Source organism: Kryptolebias marmoratus, linkage group LG13 (assembly GCF_001649575.2).
Source record: "Kryptolebias marmoratus isolate JLee-2015 linkage group LG13, ASM164957v2, whole genome shotgun sequence".
NCBI classification, from domain to species: domain Eukaryota; kingdom Metazoa; phylum Chordata; class Actinopteri; order Cyprinodontiformes; family Rivulidae; genus Kryptolebias; species Kryptolebias marmoratus.
Genome location: NC_051442.1, coordinates 8,061,806 through 8,076,817, shown reverse-complemented (window position 1 = coordinate 8,076,817; position 15,012 = coordinate 8,061,806). Strand labels below are relative to the sequence as shown.

The following is a 15,012-nucleotide window of genomic DNA, read 5'->3' as shown; positions in this document are numbered from 1 at the left end:
ATAACAAGGCCCATTTTATAAAGCATTAAAAGCTTTTATAAAATAGTTAAGAAACACAGTTTATACATGGGTCACTGTGTGAGGTCATGTTCTGTACTTTTATTCATGTCTTCATATTGTCAGTAAGATACCTGCATGCAAGCACAATGAGCATTTGTTTGTTTTGACATATTAACTTTTTTGGATTAAAAAGTAACCTGAGCAACTCCTAAACAAATACATTTACCTTAATGAATAAAAGTACAGACCTTGAGCTTGCCTTACAGTGATCCTGCTTCAGTGTATGAGTTTTATAACTGTTTTTTAAGGGATTGTTAATGCTTTATGTGTTGCTTTGTTTGTTTAGAAACTCATAAATAACCCTTTTTATAAATCATTAATAAATCCTTTATAAAAGGGACTGTAAGTGGCACTAGAATATCCTTTAGGATTTACATTTATCACAAATGTTACAAAAACTTCAAAATCTTCATAAAATGCAGCAAGTAACTGTGAAAACTCCACAATGTTGGTCACAAGTCACTTGCCCCACCACCAGTGTGTAACAATAATCTCACCTGAAAGTGTTGCAAACCAATCATCAGCTATTGGCAGATGATTACATTATTTTTTGAAACAGGGGAAGCCTTCTTACACACAGAATGATAGAATCTTTGGTAGACAACGTAGTAACTGCTTGTTGCGCATCAAAAATTGTGGAGTAACATACAGAACAATTTCTTTCTTTTATTTTTTTACTTTTTCTGATCATCCTACCAGAGCTGCTGTGGCAGCAGTTCATTAGTGAAGCAAGCGAACAGGGAGGTCAGCTACAGCGCATCGGCTGCTGAATTCATGTCACTTTCATTGTTTTATCTCCCAAACACAGCAACGCTTAGCCCCAGTGACCCTGTCAGTTTTAATCTTACAGTGTTTGTCAGAGGAAAGCAAAAATCTACAGTTAGTTTATTTAGAGCCTTACTGGAAGGGTGGAACAGCGGTCATGTAATGATTTCATGGCTATGTGATTTTCATGTTTCTGTTTTTTTTTTGGTTTATCTTGTGATTTAGTAACATTTAGAATTCTGTGACTGCAGATCTTTTGGTGAAAGTCAAATAAGACAGCTTTAAATAAGACAGACACTTGCCTATTGTCTCTGGCTGTTTATTTCCAATGCCGACCAAATACTGTATGTACACAGATTATTTAAATAAATACAACAGAATATTAAAAATAGCAATACTGGTGTCAGTATTAAGGATTAGAAGTTGCATTCAAAAGTCTAATTGTAATGGAGTTAGTCTGTTAATTAACAAAGGATTGGTTTTCAAATCCTTAATCACCTAAAGCCTAAATCTAAGTGGCCCTACAACAATAAAGAATTGTTTAGTCTTGACAGAGGGGCATGGCTCTTCATCTACATTTAACAACAATTCTCCCACAAACAAGACATACAATATTATTCATTTTGGTTGTAAAATATTGTTATCTGTCAGCTGATGTAAGATTATATGACATGCCATTTTTTTTTTTGACAGTCCTCAGTGTTAGACTTTGGCAAGATAATCATCTACACCAGCAACCTGCGTATCATAAGAGCGCCACCGAAGAAGCCTGAAATGTTGCGACAACACTCGGTGCCCCCGCTGGACTTGGAGGGATACCCAAAGGCCAAGGACAGAGGGAGCAGGAGGAGGGCTAAAGCTCTTCACACGCAGGAGGCGGTGGAAAAGGAGGAGAAACAGATCAGTGACACAGATACCAAGGTAACAATCGATGGGTAAATTATTCTTGGTGGAGTGATCAGGTGCTTATCATTGGCATTTCTGTTTCCTGATAATCCTGGTCTCACTTGCCCTTCACCCTTCTTTCCTATTTCTTTCATTTTTAGGTGATAAGTAATTCTTTCTCCTTTAAAAAACAAAAAACAAAAATCTGAATGATCATCTCTTGATGTCTCATCAGACAGTCTACTCTTGTTACGACCACCTTATTTGTACTCTATTCTTTTCCTTTCCTCACACTGGCGCTCCTGCTGCAATAACCACTAACCGATTGTCCCCGTGTTATCTGTCTGCTGTGAACAGATACTGATGAGTCCACAGTTTTCCTCTGCCCTTGCAGCATCTGCCTGACACTTACAAGCCAACATGGATAGCCTACTTGCTATTATTCTCTCCCTTTTACCTCCTTGGCTGATTGCTGTTCTATCCCCCACCATCTTCCTTTATCTTTTTCTCATTTCTTTTGTTATTGCCACATTTTTTTTCTGCTTCTAAAAAAGTTCATTCTCAGTTTTTTGTCCTTCTTTTGTTTGTCAGACGGAAGATTCCTCATTGTTAGTTTCTTTTCCTCATCAACTTTTCTTAGCCGTCACAAATTCAATGTTGTATTGTTTTTCTCTTTCTTTCCATCTGCATCAGAAGGAAATTATTTTGTGGCAATTTACAACACTGAGGAAAAACGAGAGTAAAAATAAAGTTGACAAAGTGCTGGAAAGTTGAAAGTGTAGCTGTGAAAGATGTCTGGTTGATAGACTACAAAAATATTACTGCTGAACTCTGCAGATATTATCTTATTCCAGCTTTGCCTAAGATCTTTTATTTTATTTACCAGAAACCTCAGTTCCTTAGCTGACAATACTTGCTCTCACGTTCTCATAAAACTTAAAGTGCAGACTTCCAGAATGATAGACATTATTTTTTGCAAAACTGAAAACATAAAGACTTCAGAAAGACAACATTTACAGAGAGTGGGAGTGGTGCTAATATGATTTAGGTCTTGTCAACACAGAATTTGTTATTTAAAACATTCTTTATTTAAGTTGTGACTCTTTGTAGCATCTTGTTTTGAAAGCATTTTATTGTAAAAGAAAATTTGCTCAACATCAGGTGGTTTTTTGGAACCTCACATCCCAATGTCTTTTGCACCTCGGAGGTTGTTTTGGTAAATATGCTGCTATTAACTGACTGGGTACTAGTGGTAAATTATTTCATGATAATGTGATTTAAAAAAAAACAAAGAAAAAAAAACAGCTGCTTGTACATTATCCAGACACACAACTATTGAAGAACAGCATTGACTGAAAATGTAATGAGACAAATTCTCATTGAGTTATTAAGTTTCTTCTGTGTTTCTCAGAGGGCAGCCCAGTTAGAGTGAGTAGCTGAAATAATGTTTGTTAATTAAGAAATGACCTGCAGCCATAAATTCATTAGCTTTAAAACAGTTGTAATATACATCCTGGTGATGTTTAAGTTTGATGACTGCATTTCATAATGGATACAGATGTATGTAGTTAAAAAGGTAACAAACCACAGACGGATGTCTGATAACCAGACAAAAATCATTACTCATAGCTCAGTAATGATCACATTTAAAATCATTACAGGTGAAGACTTTGCCCTTACTGTGAACTTGCCAGTTACCCTTTCTGAGTTCTGTTTTTGTGCTTTACAGGTGTGTCTCACCATTTTTACATTTTCTTCAACAATTTTAGCCTTTGCCTCACCTCACAGCTCCTCTCTTCTCTCCTCTAATGTGTTTCTTCTGTCTCCAGGAGGCCGACAGCTGCCAGCATTGTGGTGGTTCAGGCTGCGCTCCCTGCTCCCTGTGTCACGGCAGCAAGCTGTCCATGCTGGCGAACCGCTTCAATGAGTCCATCAGCGATCTGCGTTGCCAAGCCTGCTACCCCCATGGTCTGGAGAGGTGCCAGTCCTGCTCCAGTAAATAGCACCATTTGGCTGACACCCATATCTGGCAAAGAGAGAGTCAGTGAGTGTGTGACCGATGCACTATCGGGATGTTGGAGCTGTCTCAGTGGCGATATTGCTTCAAACCAAAATGTTCTTGGTGGGACATTTCAAAGCACTACTAGGAAACATAAGCCATCAGTGGAGAAGGGGGATTGTGACTCTGCTGCAGACACAACAACATTAAAATACAATTACTGTGTGCAGTGAATGTTGCTTCAGATAGCACAAGCCCATAATTGTTTTGTGTTTGTTTTTGTTGTTGTTTTCATATAATTTAGCATCTGTGCACCTCTTTCTCATAAAACCTGCTTCGACAACTTACTTATCATGTACAAGCCCAATTCCAGAAAAGTTGGGTCATAGAGTAAAATGTGACTAAAAACAGAATTCAATAAATTTTGAATTTTCATTGACACATATTCATAAATATATATATCATATACTCACAAAAGAGCAAAGTAAACATATCAAAGAAAAAAAGCACAATGTTTTTAGGGAAAAAATTATGTCATTTCAAATTTTATGGCAGAAACATCAAAAAAGTTGGGACAGGGCTTCAAAAGGCTGTAAAAGTAAGTGGTACAAATAAGAAACAGCTGTAGGAGCATTTTGCAGTGAAGTAGGTTAATTGGCAACAGGTCAGTAAGAGAACTGGGTATAAAAATAGCATTTTAGAGAGGCTGAATCTCTCAGAAGTAGAGGTTCAACATTTGATGTGTCTGCTATGTTCCATTGTGAATAAAGTATTGATTGAGAACATTTTTGACATTCAGTTTTTATTTACATTTACTATGTTCCAATGGTTTTTTTTAGAGCTAGGGCTGTATTCTTAAATAAAACATTTTGAGGTTAAATGTCCAGTATCTGTTGAAAAAGCTGCTCTGTTCCCATTTTCCATGTTTGTTCACAAGAGAGAACACAATTATTATTATCTCAGCATGATCTTATTTATTTATTTATATATGGAGGAAAAGAATGAGATGGTAAGAAGAGACTCTGTGGATGTGCTCTGCATAATTCAACAAATAGTACAGCTCTGAGGAAAGTAATATTCTCATAACATGGTATTGAGCCAAACAAATTTACTTTTTTCGTAAAAAGACAAATAAAAAGCCTATTATTTTTTGAAGGAAGGCATATTGTCTGTTACCTTTCATGTCAGACATTCAACCTAAGATGATTAATGTTGTGAAAGAGCAGAGTTATAGCTGTTTTGGTCAAACCTTGAAAATAATGTTATGCCCAATCTTACACAATTTTGCCAGTTCTTGCATAATTTATTATTTTTCGGAGTATGGGTTGTGAATGATTCTCAGCTACATCAAGTTTTAGCTCATTATTTGTAAAATTGACTCAGTTATGACTATTATTCTGTTTGCTAAAGTTGATTATTTGTGGTGGCCATCTTGAATTGAAGTTGAATAAGTAAATAAGCTGTAGATGTTACTTTCTGAGAGTTTTTATTGAACTCCATCCAGTGGTTCATGAGATACACTGTATATATTTATTTTATTTATGATGGAATGGATTCAATATCTTGCTTCGCACACACACACACACACACACACACAGATACAAGCAAAAATATTAATGCCCTCTTTTTGCCGCTTGATGCTGGACGATAATGACGTTGTTTAACTTTTGAGGCCACTGTATCTAAATGTTTAGCTAAATGTTTGTTTATCAAAAATACTGATTTTGGAGTGGTTCTTGTTGTTTTGTTGTGAAAATGTAAAGAAATCTGAAAATAATATAAAAAACCCAACATAAAATTGAACATTAATATTTCTCCTTGGAAAATTGTAATCTTCTCTTCAAACTTGTCCATTTGTGGGTCCCCACATCTTTATTGTAGTGGACACACATACCCTCTTAAGTCATAGTAGAAACGTTATAGTAAAAAATAAGACTCGAATACTTCAGTTATTTTCAACAGAACAGGATAGTGGCAGACCACCGCAAATTGGACCAGATTTTTTTTATTTGAAGTTCAATTTTACCACCAACAGCATGAAAACCTGCTTTCACATGAATGACTGAGTCTCCAACCGTTTCACAGAGATGGTGGTGTCATCATCTCTTGGAAGGGTTTTCCTTCCTTATCAATATAGGTAAAGGAAGAGAAACTTGTTTCTTTATGTGACACCAAAGCACAATTTTAACACACTGTATGCCTCTGCCTCATATCATCCAATTATTTTTTTTGTAATTGTGTCAAATATATTAGAAAATTACCAGATCCCTTCACAGGTTAGAAACACTGTAGCCTAAAAACTGGCCAATGTGCTCAAATGTTAGTTTCTTGTCAAAGTCTTTGATTTACAAACTGAGTAATAATAATTACAATAAAAATAAAATGTTTTGCCAATGTTTCTGCCTGCCTTGGCTTTAATTGTTCTTACATTCAGCGATTATTGCAGTTCATTGTTATCCACACTGTTTAGGCACATGACTTTAATAAAACTTCTAAATACATTTGTAATGTTTCTTTTTTGTGTCTATGATATTGTTGTTTTTATGCTTCTACTTTATTGACTGATGCATTATGTTGTGTTGCAGAACTGGTAGTAACTTATTATTTATTGATAATCTCAAAGACTTTCACGTGTCAGAGGTGTAACTTTTACCACTGAAGAAGTGGAAGAAGTTTGTCAGGAATGTAAAAGAAACACTTGAGCAACAAAGCCTGACTTTCTTAAAATTTTCCTGCTTTCATGGGATTTTGCCACATAAATATGTAAATAGCCTCAAAACTAAACATTACAAATGCAACAAACTGCATAATTACTGGTAATCACATCTCACTCATTACACCACAAATCAACAGCAGTCAGCCACCCCATCATGTCATTTAGGGATGATTGAACAGAAAAAGAAAAACAAAATTATACATTATCGCATCTGTGGTAAAAGTTTGTTTGTTTCACACTGTTTTTGTCAGCTCTGAGGGATTATATTAAAGTATTCTGCATTTTTGTAATTGAATAATTACATTAAGCCTCTAAAAATCATTATATCTCCAATCAACTTATGTTTAAACATCAGTTTAAGTTGTTTTTCACACAGGACCTAGTGTTTTTTTTAGCTTGAGGTTATTTTCCAGAACAATAAATAAATAAAAATCGTGCTGATGTTCCCACAGCTCTGAATGTAATCAGCTATGAACTGCTCTGAGTTGTAGGGTATTTTTGCAGTGGCTGCCTAAACAAAATGTCTTCCCTTTATTTATTTTACCTTATTGTGTTGGGTAGCCCCACATCCCATTAAGGACCAAGTTATATGACTGAGAAGAAGTCAGGTCAAAAGCCCCAACAGGAATCAGATTCCTGCAAGAGAAGAACCTGAATTCAGTCTGCCACTTTTAATTATATTTCCATCCCCTGACCTGCCCGCTCAAAGTGTTCCCCCTGTACTTAAGTTAAGACTGCAGCGCTTTTGAACTTTCTAACCACCATTCTCACTCAGTATTCCACTGGGCAACTAAAGTGATGAAGAATTGGGTCACAGAATTTTTTTGTGTGTCCTGCAGTGACCTAAATGTATAAAGGAGACAGGTAAAGAAGCACTTTAGTCTTAGAAAAGGAGAACTAAATTGTAAATGGTTCACATTTTTTGATATTATATTAAAACATATCTGGGTTATATGCATCTCTTCAGTGCATTAATTTACTCATTAAAACATGCAGGATTTCCCATTTTATTTGTACGATCCCACCAATATGCTCATAAGCATAGGCTTTTTAAATTATTTGTGTATTTTTACTGGAAATTTGGAACCAGCTGGATCAATAAAGCTATATTAACTTCTTGCTTTGGTTCAAAGATTATTCTTAATCTATTTTTTTGCCATTGTTCTTTTCTCTTAAAGATTACCCAACTTCAACAACATTTGTAAATGTATTTGATTTTTTAAGGTAGACAATGTTTGCAATGTCACTTTTACGCAACGCAGTCCTTGTAAATTTTCGCTTTCATTACAAGGTCTTGTTTTTCTACAATCACAAATCATTCAACCACTGGAGATAAGCACCAGCTCCCCGAGACCCTGAACGGAAAAGTAGATAAAGAAACTGGATAGATGAATGCACAAATTGTTGAGCTTCTCAGGGAAATGTGGCACTTCACTGTCTTGCCAGGACATTTACACACATGAGGCTGTGAAATGAGCAACTGCTGCATCAATTGGAAGACTTCCAAGTTGATAATGTCGACATGAGGTGGCCAAACTGAAAAAGAAGACTTGACCGAGTTTTCTTACTCTATTCACAGGAAAAAAATCCCTGCTGTAAAATACAGCTGTTGATGTAATGAGTGATATGCGGTGTGTTGCTGACCAAGTCTATGCACAATAATTATGAATCAGTATACAAAGCAACACAGTAACATTTATTACTCATGGTGAGTATCAGCATTATACAGTCGGTTAAATTAAAGGTATTGCTGACAGCATGTTAAAAAAATCAATCCTGCATTTACATAAAAACGTATTTTTGATGAGTTACATAAATTAAATCCCCATTGTCATTCCTGTTTTTGACATTTTACACTGAAGTTGAAACAATGTTATAATTCACACCTAAAACACTAAAGCAACCCTCTTTAAAACTTCACTAGTATATTCAAACTTTAAAAGATGGACACAGACACACATTTAAAAGCTTCTCAAGTCCCATAATCACATAAAATAGTTATTTATAAGATGTTATTCCTGTCAAAGTCCCTAATGTTTAACCACATGAGATGCAATAGCAAACAATTGTGAATCCAAAAGGAGACATTTACCCCAGTGGCAGCATCATAGCTTATGATGCTTTATATGTATATCTATGAGATTGTGGGATTGGGAAGCTCATTTGTAATATCTGACAAAGGCAGCAGATTTTAGGCATTAATCATACAGCAAATATTCATACAGGAATATCATAGCGTACACAGGTATTAAATCTGAAAACAGAAACTTTCTCAGCTAAAATCTTATTTAACTCTTATGAACCTCAATCTTTTACTATCAGTTGAGTGGCTCGTTTTTACAACGTAAAGCAGAACTTGGAACATTTTACCAACAGTAAAGTGTTAGCACGTTGCAGAACTTTGCCGTGTGCCATTTTCTTTAGGTTGCTGCAGCCGACTGTTGATGTTGTGGTGATTAGAGAGATGAGTGTAGGGATCAGCCTTTAAGCCTTCGCAGAAAACATCAATGCTGCTTAGCTATTGTTTCCTAAAATGCTGACCTCCATGAAGCCGGGAAAACAACATCTTTCTTAAAAATAAATAATGTTTTATGTTGTCATTCATGTGAACTGCAAAAGTCTTTGGGGACCTGAAAGGAAAAGGTAATTAATTGTATAAATATAATCAAAAATCTTTCAAGTCTTTTTTTTTTATTATAGGAATGAAATTGCATATTTATGTGTATGAAATGGTGTGGAAGCAGTGTAAAGGCTTGATATTAGAGCACCAGCTGCAGCGACTGTAAGTATAAGTGTAACTGGAAAAAAGGGAAAATTGTATATTTCAGTGTATTATCTATTGCTTTTAATAGAGAATGTGCTCCACTCTTCAGTTGTCAGATCTTGTTGAGCCCGTGTCCACTGCAGCCTCAGATATCTGTTCTCGGCTCAGAGGATTTTTGTAACCCCTCATGCTCCTCTGGTTTTGACTCTCATCTGCTTTAAGAACGGGACGTTTCAGTGAGGAAAGCTTAAAGCAGGTTTTCTGTTCACTCTGAGCAGTCGGGCTGCTTTCTTTTGACCTCCCTCATGAACAAGGTGTTACAGTCCACAGATCCACCTCTTCCCTGCTTTTCACACCTTTTTGAGTACACTCTATAGAAATCGTGCATCTAAACCCCAAAAGATCCCTATTTTCAAAAAACACTCAAAGTGGCCAGACTCACACCAACAATCATGCCACATAGTCTCTGAGCTCAGTGATACACTGATGTGAACAATGACTGATGCTCCTGAATGTCATCTTTTGCCCTCTGCTGAAGGTGAAAGCACCATGTATAACTAAAAGCAAACTAGTCAAATTGAACTTTAAATGACATTTTATTCTCTGATATTTTGCCTTCATAAGTGATTTGACACCTTTGTAAGAAGACACTAGTTTGTTCCAGTTTTAGAGAGAGGTGGCATTTTAACAGTTATCTTTTCAACTGTGTTGATTAACCTTTAACCTAAAACATCCAGCAGTCAGGTTAAATCCAGTATGAATTCAAGAGTTAAAATATATCCAGAATCCAGTAAAATATCTTCTCATTTTCAACTCATAAAACAGACTCGGTTAGGTTATTGTTTTTATTAAATCTCTGTTTTATATATTGTTCGATAACTGTGGAGTAATTGTTTGGGAGGCCTGAGTGCCACCTGTCAAGGCTTTTCCATTTGTGCAATGTTTGCTTCTGTATTTACAAACCTAAATTTGTGCTCATTAGTATTTTTTCCCATTTCATCCACTCATTTTGACTACAGACATGTTTATTCAACCTCCACCTCTAAATTACCACTGTCCTTCCTCTGTGACCTGACATGATCAAAATCATTTTAGTTTGACTGTAAATAGTGAAGTTGGTGTCTCACCAATTTGTTTTTTACTGTATAAAATCATAACTCGGTAACTCTACACCTCTAAACTATAAAATGATTATATGATGTTACATATACCTTCCTGAAGAAGCATCTGAGTGCCCTTTCAGATAAAAAAAGAAGAATCTTGCTTTGTGTCCTGCACACCACTACCCTTTGTCAGGATTTGGGTTTTTGTATTCAGTTTATTGCTTTTATTGTCTCCATGTTTCAGTTTGAGTTTATTGTTTATTTTATTCAATTATCTTTGTTAATCTGGTCCTAAGTCAGTCCTTGTTTCTTGTGTCTTTGTTTCCTGTAATTATTCACCTCTCCTCAGTCAGTCACTTGTTTTCCTGCCATGCCCATCTCCACCTGCTCCTCGTTATCACTCACCTGTGCCCACTTCACCTAATTACCCAATGCTGTTTAAAATCCAGTCATCTCCTCCACTTACTCGCTGGTTCGTTTGTCTTTTTCCCCCGATGTCTGGTTCTGCTCATCTCCAGCTCATGTCCGTTCGATCTTTGTATTTAGTTTTCTTCTTGCTGCCTTGTCAGCGTTTTGTTTTTGGTTTTCTTTTATTTTAAACAAATTAGTTTCTTTTTCCTCACGAGTCTGCGCTCTGGGTTCGCCTCCTTCTCCACCCACCATGACATCCTTCTCTTTATGTGAATGACAAAATAAACCACAAATCAAAACGCACATGGACAGCAGGAAGACATTACTGACAATATAGCTTCTTTAACATTTTTCTAATGGCAGTCTCAAATAAAGTTTGTGAAACCTTGTCAGTCTGTGATAAAGCTAGAAGAGTCAGAGGTATTGGTCTGCCAAGCATTCACTGGACAATTTCTGCAGTGCAAATATTACTATATGATTTGGGCATTCCATCAGTGGAAGCAAGACACTGTATAAAGAAGAAGACAAGGAATACATGAATAAATTCAATGCATTGCCTCATTTAAAATGTTATAGATTTTGTATTTGGAAGTTGTAAAGTGGGGAGACACCTTCACCCACCCTGCCTGCTCTGCACCCCTGTTTGTTTAGTCAAACAATAGCAGATGTTGCCACAATGCTATTTGTGCCCATAAATATGTTATTTAGTGTCTCTGCATTTATGAATATCTAAAATGAACGCACCTTAGTAAACCAAAATCTAATACCCTGGTAACACATCTATCCAGTGAAAACATATAATACCTGTTTCTGATACCCAGGTGATGTTTCCTTCTGTTAACGTGAGTCTTGTCTCATCGAGTGTTGTAATTACACACTAAGTTCACAGCTTGTAGGAGACTGCACTATCAAATATCTAGTGTTTGAACAAGACTGACACTGGTTTGACATGCCTAAATGTAATTTAACACCCCCAGCGCTCATTTGGTTCTCACCTCAAAGTGTCAGTGAAAAGCTGTATTTTTTCTTTTTAGCAGTCTGATAAAAGTTGCTGTCATATGATTATAACTTCCCAGTGCTGGGGCTATATCCTTTCAGGAAAGTTATTACAGGCACTTAGTTGAATATTATAAAGGATTCTTTGTCTGAAATGTTAAAAGCCCCTCTCACACAGGCTCTGCTTTATCACTTTATGCTTTTAAACAATCACCCCAAACAAAGAAAAAGTCTGAACTGCTCAAGTCAGATCAAGGGAGCAGACACACAGCACCAGTGGATTAATTCGGCTTCTGATCAGCTAACTTTTCCCCTCAGTAGTATTGTTTTTTATTGTTTTTCATCTGTAGCTTCAGTGCTGAGTTTTTTGCTCAGTGCTTGAACTAAATGTATTGTAGAATACTTGGATCCATCTATCATGGATTTTTAAGCAGCAATACATAGCCTGGGGTTTTTTGTTCTCGCTCTCTCTTTGATTCTCACTAAATTTGTGTTTCTGCAGTTGGAAAAAAGAAAAGCTTTGTCTGAGCTTTACTCACAGACAGATATGTAAATTTGTTGTCAAGGATTGAAAAGACTACAAAAACATCACCAGGAGTTACCAAAAATCTAATTTGGCTCAAAACATTAGTGTTAAGGATCTAACACAACAACAAGATGATTTTACAGTATATATTATTTTACATATTTTTAATTGTCATTAACAAACTCAGAAAAATAAATAAATACATGTTTGACTTCAGTAGCTTGGCTAAGGTATAGGTCTTTGTAGGTCTTTAATCATCTACTGTTAATTTAATTGTATTTTATATGAGAACAACGACTTGGAGAGATCTAAAGTGAAAAAAGAATAAAATTATTGTCAGGAAATGACCAGCACCAAACCTTCAAAGAATCTCATTGTCATGTCAGTATGAGCAACTACCAAATGTCAGCTTCACTCTTAAGAGCAAACTTTATGTAAAACATTTTGTAGAAATTGGTTATCTTTGCAGTGATATGTTTTTCATGACCCAAATGAAGGGGAATGAAAACCAAATGGTTTCTCTGGTCAAAAAAGACTGGACAATGTTGACATCTGGTCTCTGTTGGGCCCTACCATCTGTTACAGGATGCTGTTAGGGCAATTTGTTTGTTTGTCAACCAGATTATGCAAAAACAATTATAACACATTATATGGAGGTTGATAGAAAGATGGATGTGGGCATGGTTTGAATTACTGGAGGGAAGAGGGGGGGGGTTGACTCTGATATTTATGACTTGGACCCCCTCACACACACACAAAAGTGAAAAATGGTGAATGGACTGTACTTATATAGCACCTTTTTAGCCAATCAGGCTACTCAAAGTGCTCCACAACACAATCTGTGACCTCTTTTACCCAGCCACACACATATTCATACAACTCTCTACTATATCTCTACAGAGCTAATCTGATTAAATCATTCTATAGAGTCTAGAGATCATATTCCTACACATTGGAGGCAATGAGGCGGTTCAGTGTCTTGCCCGGGGACACTTCGGCATGTGACTGCATACTGGTGAAATCGAACCTCCGACTCCCTCATTGTAGGATGACTGCTGTAACCACTGAGTCACAGCCTCCCCAGAGCAATAAACCCACCCCCAATTAAGACTCTATAAATTGCTCCCTGAGTATAGCTTACAAAACAACTTAAGTTTTTTGTGGAAGCTTGTATCATTTTCTTTGAAACTGTGTGGCAGAGCTGATTGATGTCAGGGCTCATGTGATGCTGGAAATAAATTTTAGGACTGACCAGACTGACCTTTTACCAGGAAGAACTTTTAATATCTGAAGTCCTGAAAATTGTTGGACAACTGTTTTCATGTTTCCAAGCAACTTTGAGGCTATGATTTGAATAAAATTGCATTCATATGTAATGTCACATTTGCAAATATGGAAATAATATAAATCTAAATCTGACAGATATATTTGAATCCAAAGGGCAGGTAATAATTTAACATTTAGTGCATTTATGGCAATCTATTGGCAAATATGAACAAATATCCAAGCATTATTGTTGTATAACAGAATGAAAACAAAACTAATGTTATGCTTTATTACCACTGAACATGCAATTATCATATAAAAATTTTTTTTTTACTATATTGCATCACCAATAAACTATTAAAAAATGCTTAACAACACATCCTAGTTTATTTTATGGTGATGGTCATTTTGGAAACAGCATTGAAGGAATTGCACAGGTTGCAGTTTGCTTCCCTACATTTCCCTACATCCTACAATTCAAGATGACTCCCCTTAGCAGAAGCAGACATTCATTTCTGACTGACTCGCCTCACTGCTTCACTGTAAATCAAATGCAAATATTTTACTGCATGCTGAATATTTTAAAGTCCCTAAATAAAAACCAATTTCCAGTCTTAAACCACCTCCCAAGTGGCTGGTGGATTTTAGAAACTTGTAAGCAAACAATTATCCAACAGGAAAGTGGAAATAACTTCTTTCTGGGTGTATAAACAATGTGCATGGTGCTCTATTTTGTCTGCCCTATTTTGAATTCACCAATTATGATTCAGAAGTCTCAAGAGACAAATATTTCTCTGGACACCGGCGCTGATAATAACTTGTAGATTAAACTCTACCGAATTGTTGTCTGAACTGTGTTTGGTGTCATTGAGAGAAAGTATAGCATTCCCTTGCATATTTGCAATATCAGAGATTTACAAGAGGGGGGAGAGCTATTCATCTCAAATTCTTATACCCTGTAATTTGGCAAAAATAGACTTGGCTTCTGGAGGTGCATATAACCAGCAGTTTCTGATTCAGCTGGGAACAAGACAATTTACACAATGCTGTGCAGAACAGACCTCAAAAGACACATAACGCTGTCATCTGAGATCCCAAACTGTATAAAGTGAGAGATATGATCAGAGAGTGCGGTACAGTAATAAGAACAGGAGCAGGTGTGCTGGCGGAGGGAAAAATCAGTCAAAGCCAGTCAGTGAGCTGCGAGTAGCAGCAACAAATCACTTGCAGGGCTGTGTTGCGTGAAGGCGTGAAGGCTGGCGATGAAGAAATGTTTATCTTCTCTTCTGACTGTGATTTGTTTGAACATGATCAACATGTGAGTTTCACCTGACCAACCAGAGCCGTGTGTGAAACACTTACCAAGTGAATTCTATTAGGTTTTTAATTAACTATTTGTTTGAAAATATTATCTCACATATAACAAACAAAAGAAACAAACAAAAAATAGATGAAAAATGTTAATGATCATTTGATGTAATTAAAAAAAAATGTTTTTGTGGCAAAATAATTATTTTTTAT

At 36.2% G+C, this 15,012-nt stretch overlaps 1 protein-coding gene across 2 annotated transcripts in view; it reads left to right on the top strand.

Moving 5' to 3' along the window:
• The window catches only part of LOC108238913 (glutaredoxin domain-containing cysteine-rich protein 2), a 41,242-nt gene extending 36,996 nt beyond the window's left edge, over positions 1-4,246 (top strand). For both annotated transcript variants that reach the window (XM_017421280.3, XM_017421277.3), the window contains 2 exons: positions 1,519-1,746; positions 3,540-4,246. In XM_017421280.3, the coding sequence (XP_017276769.1) occupies positions 1,519-1,746; positions 3,540-3,713 (402 nt within the window). In that variant the 3' untranslated portion in view covers positions 3,714-4,246. The remainder of the gene's footprint in view (positions 1-1,518; positions 1,747-3,539) is intronic.
• The last annotated feature ends 10,766 nt before the right edge of the window (positions 4,247-15,012 follow it).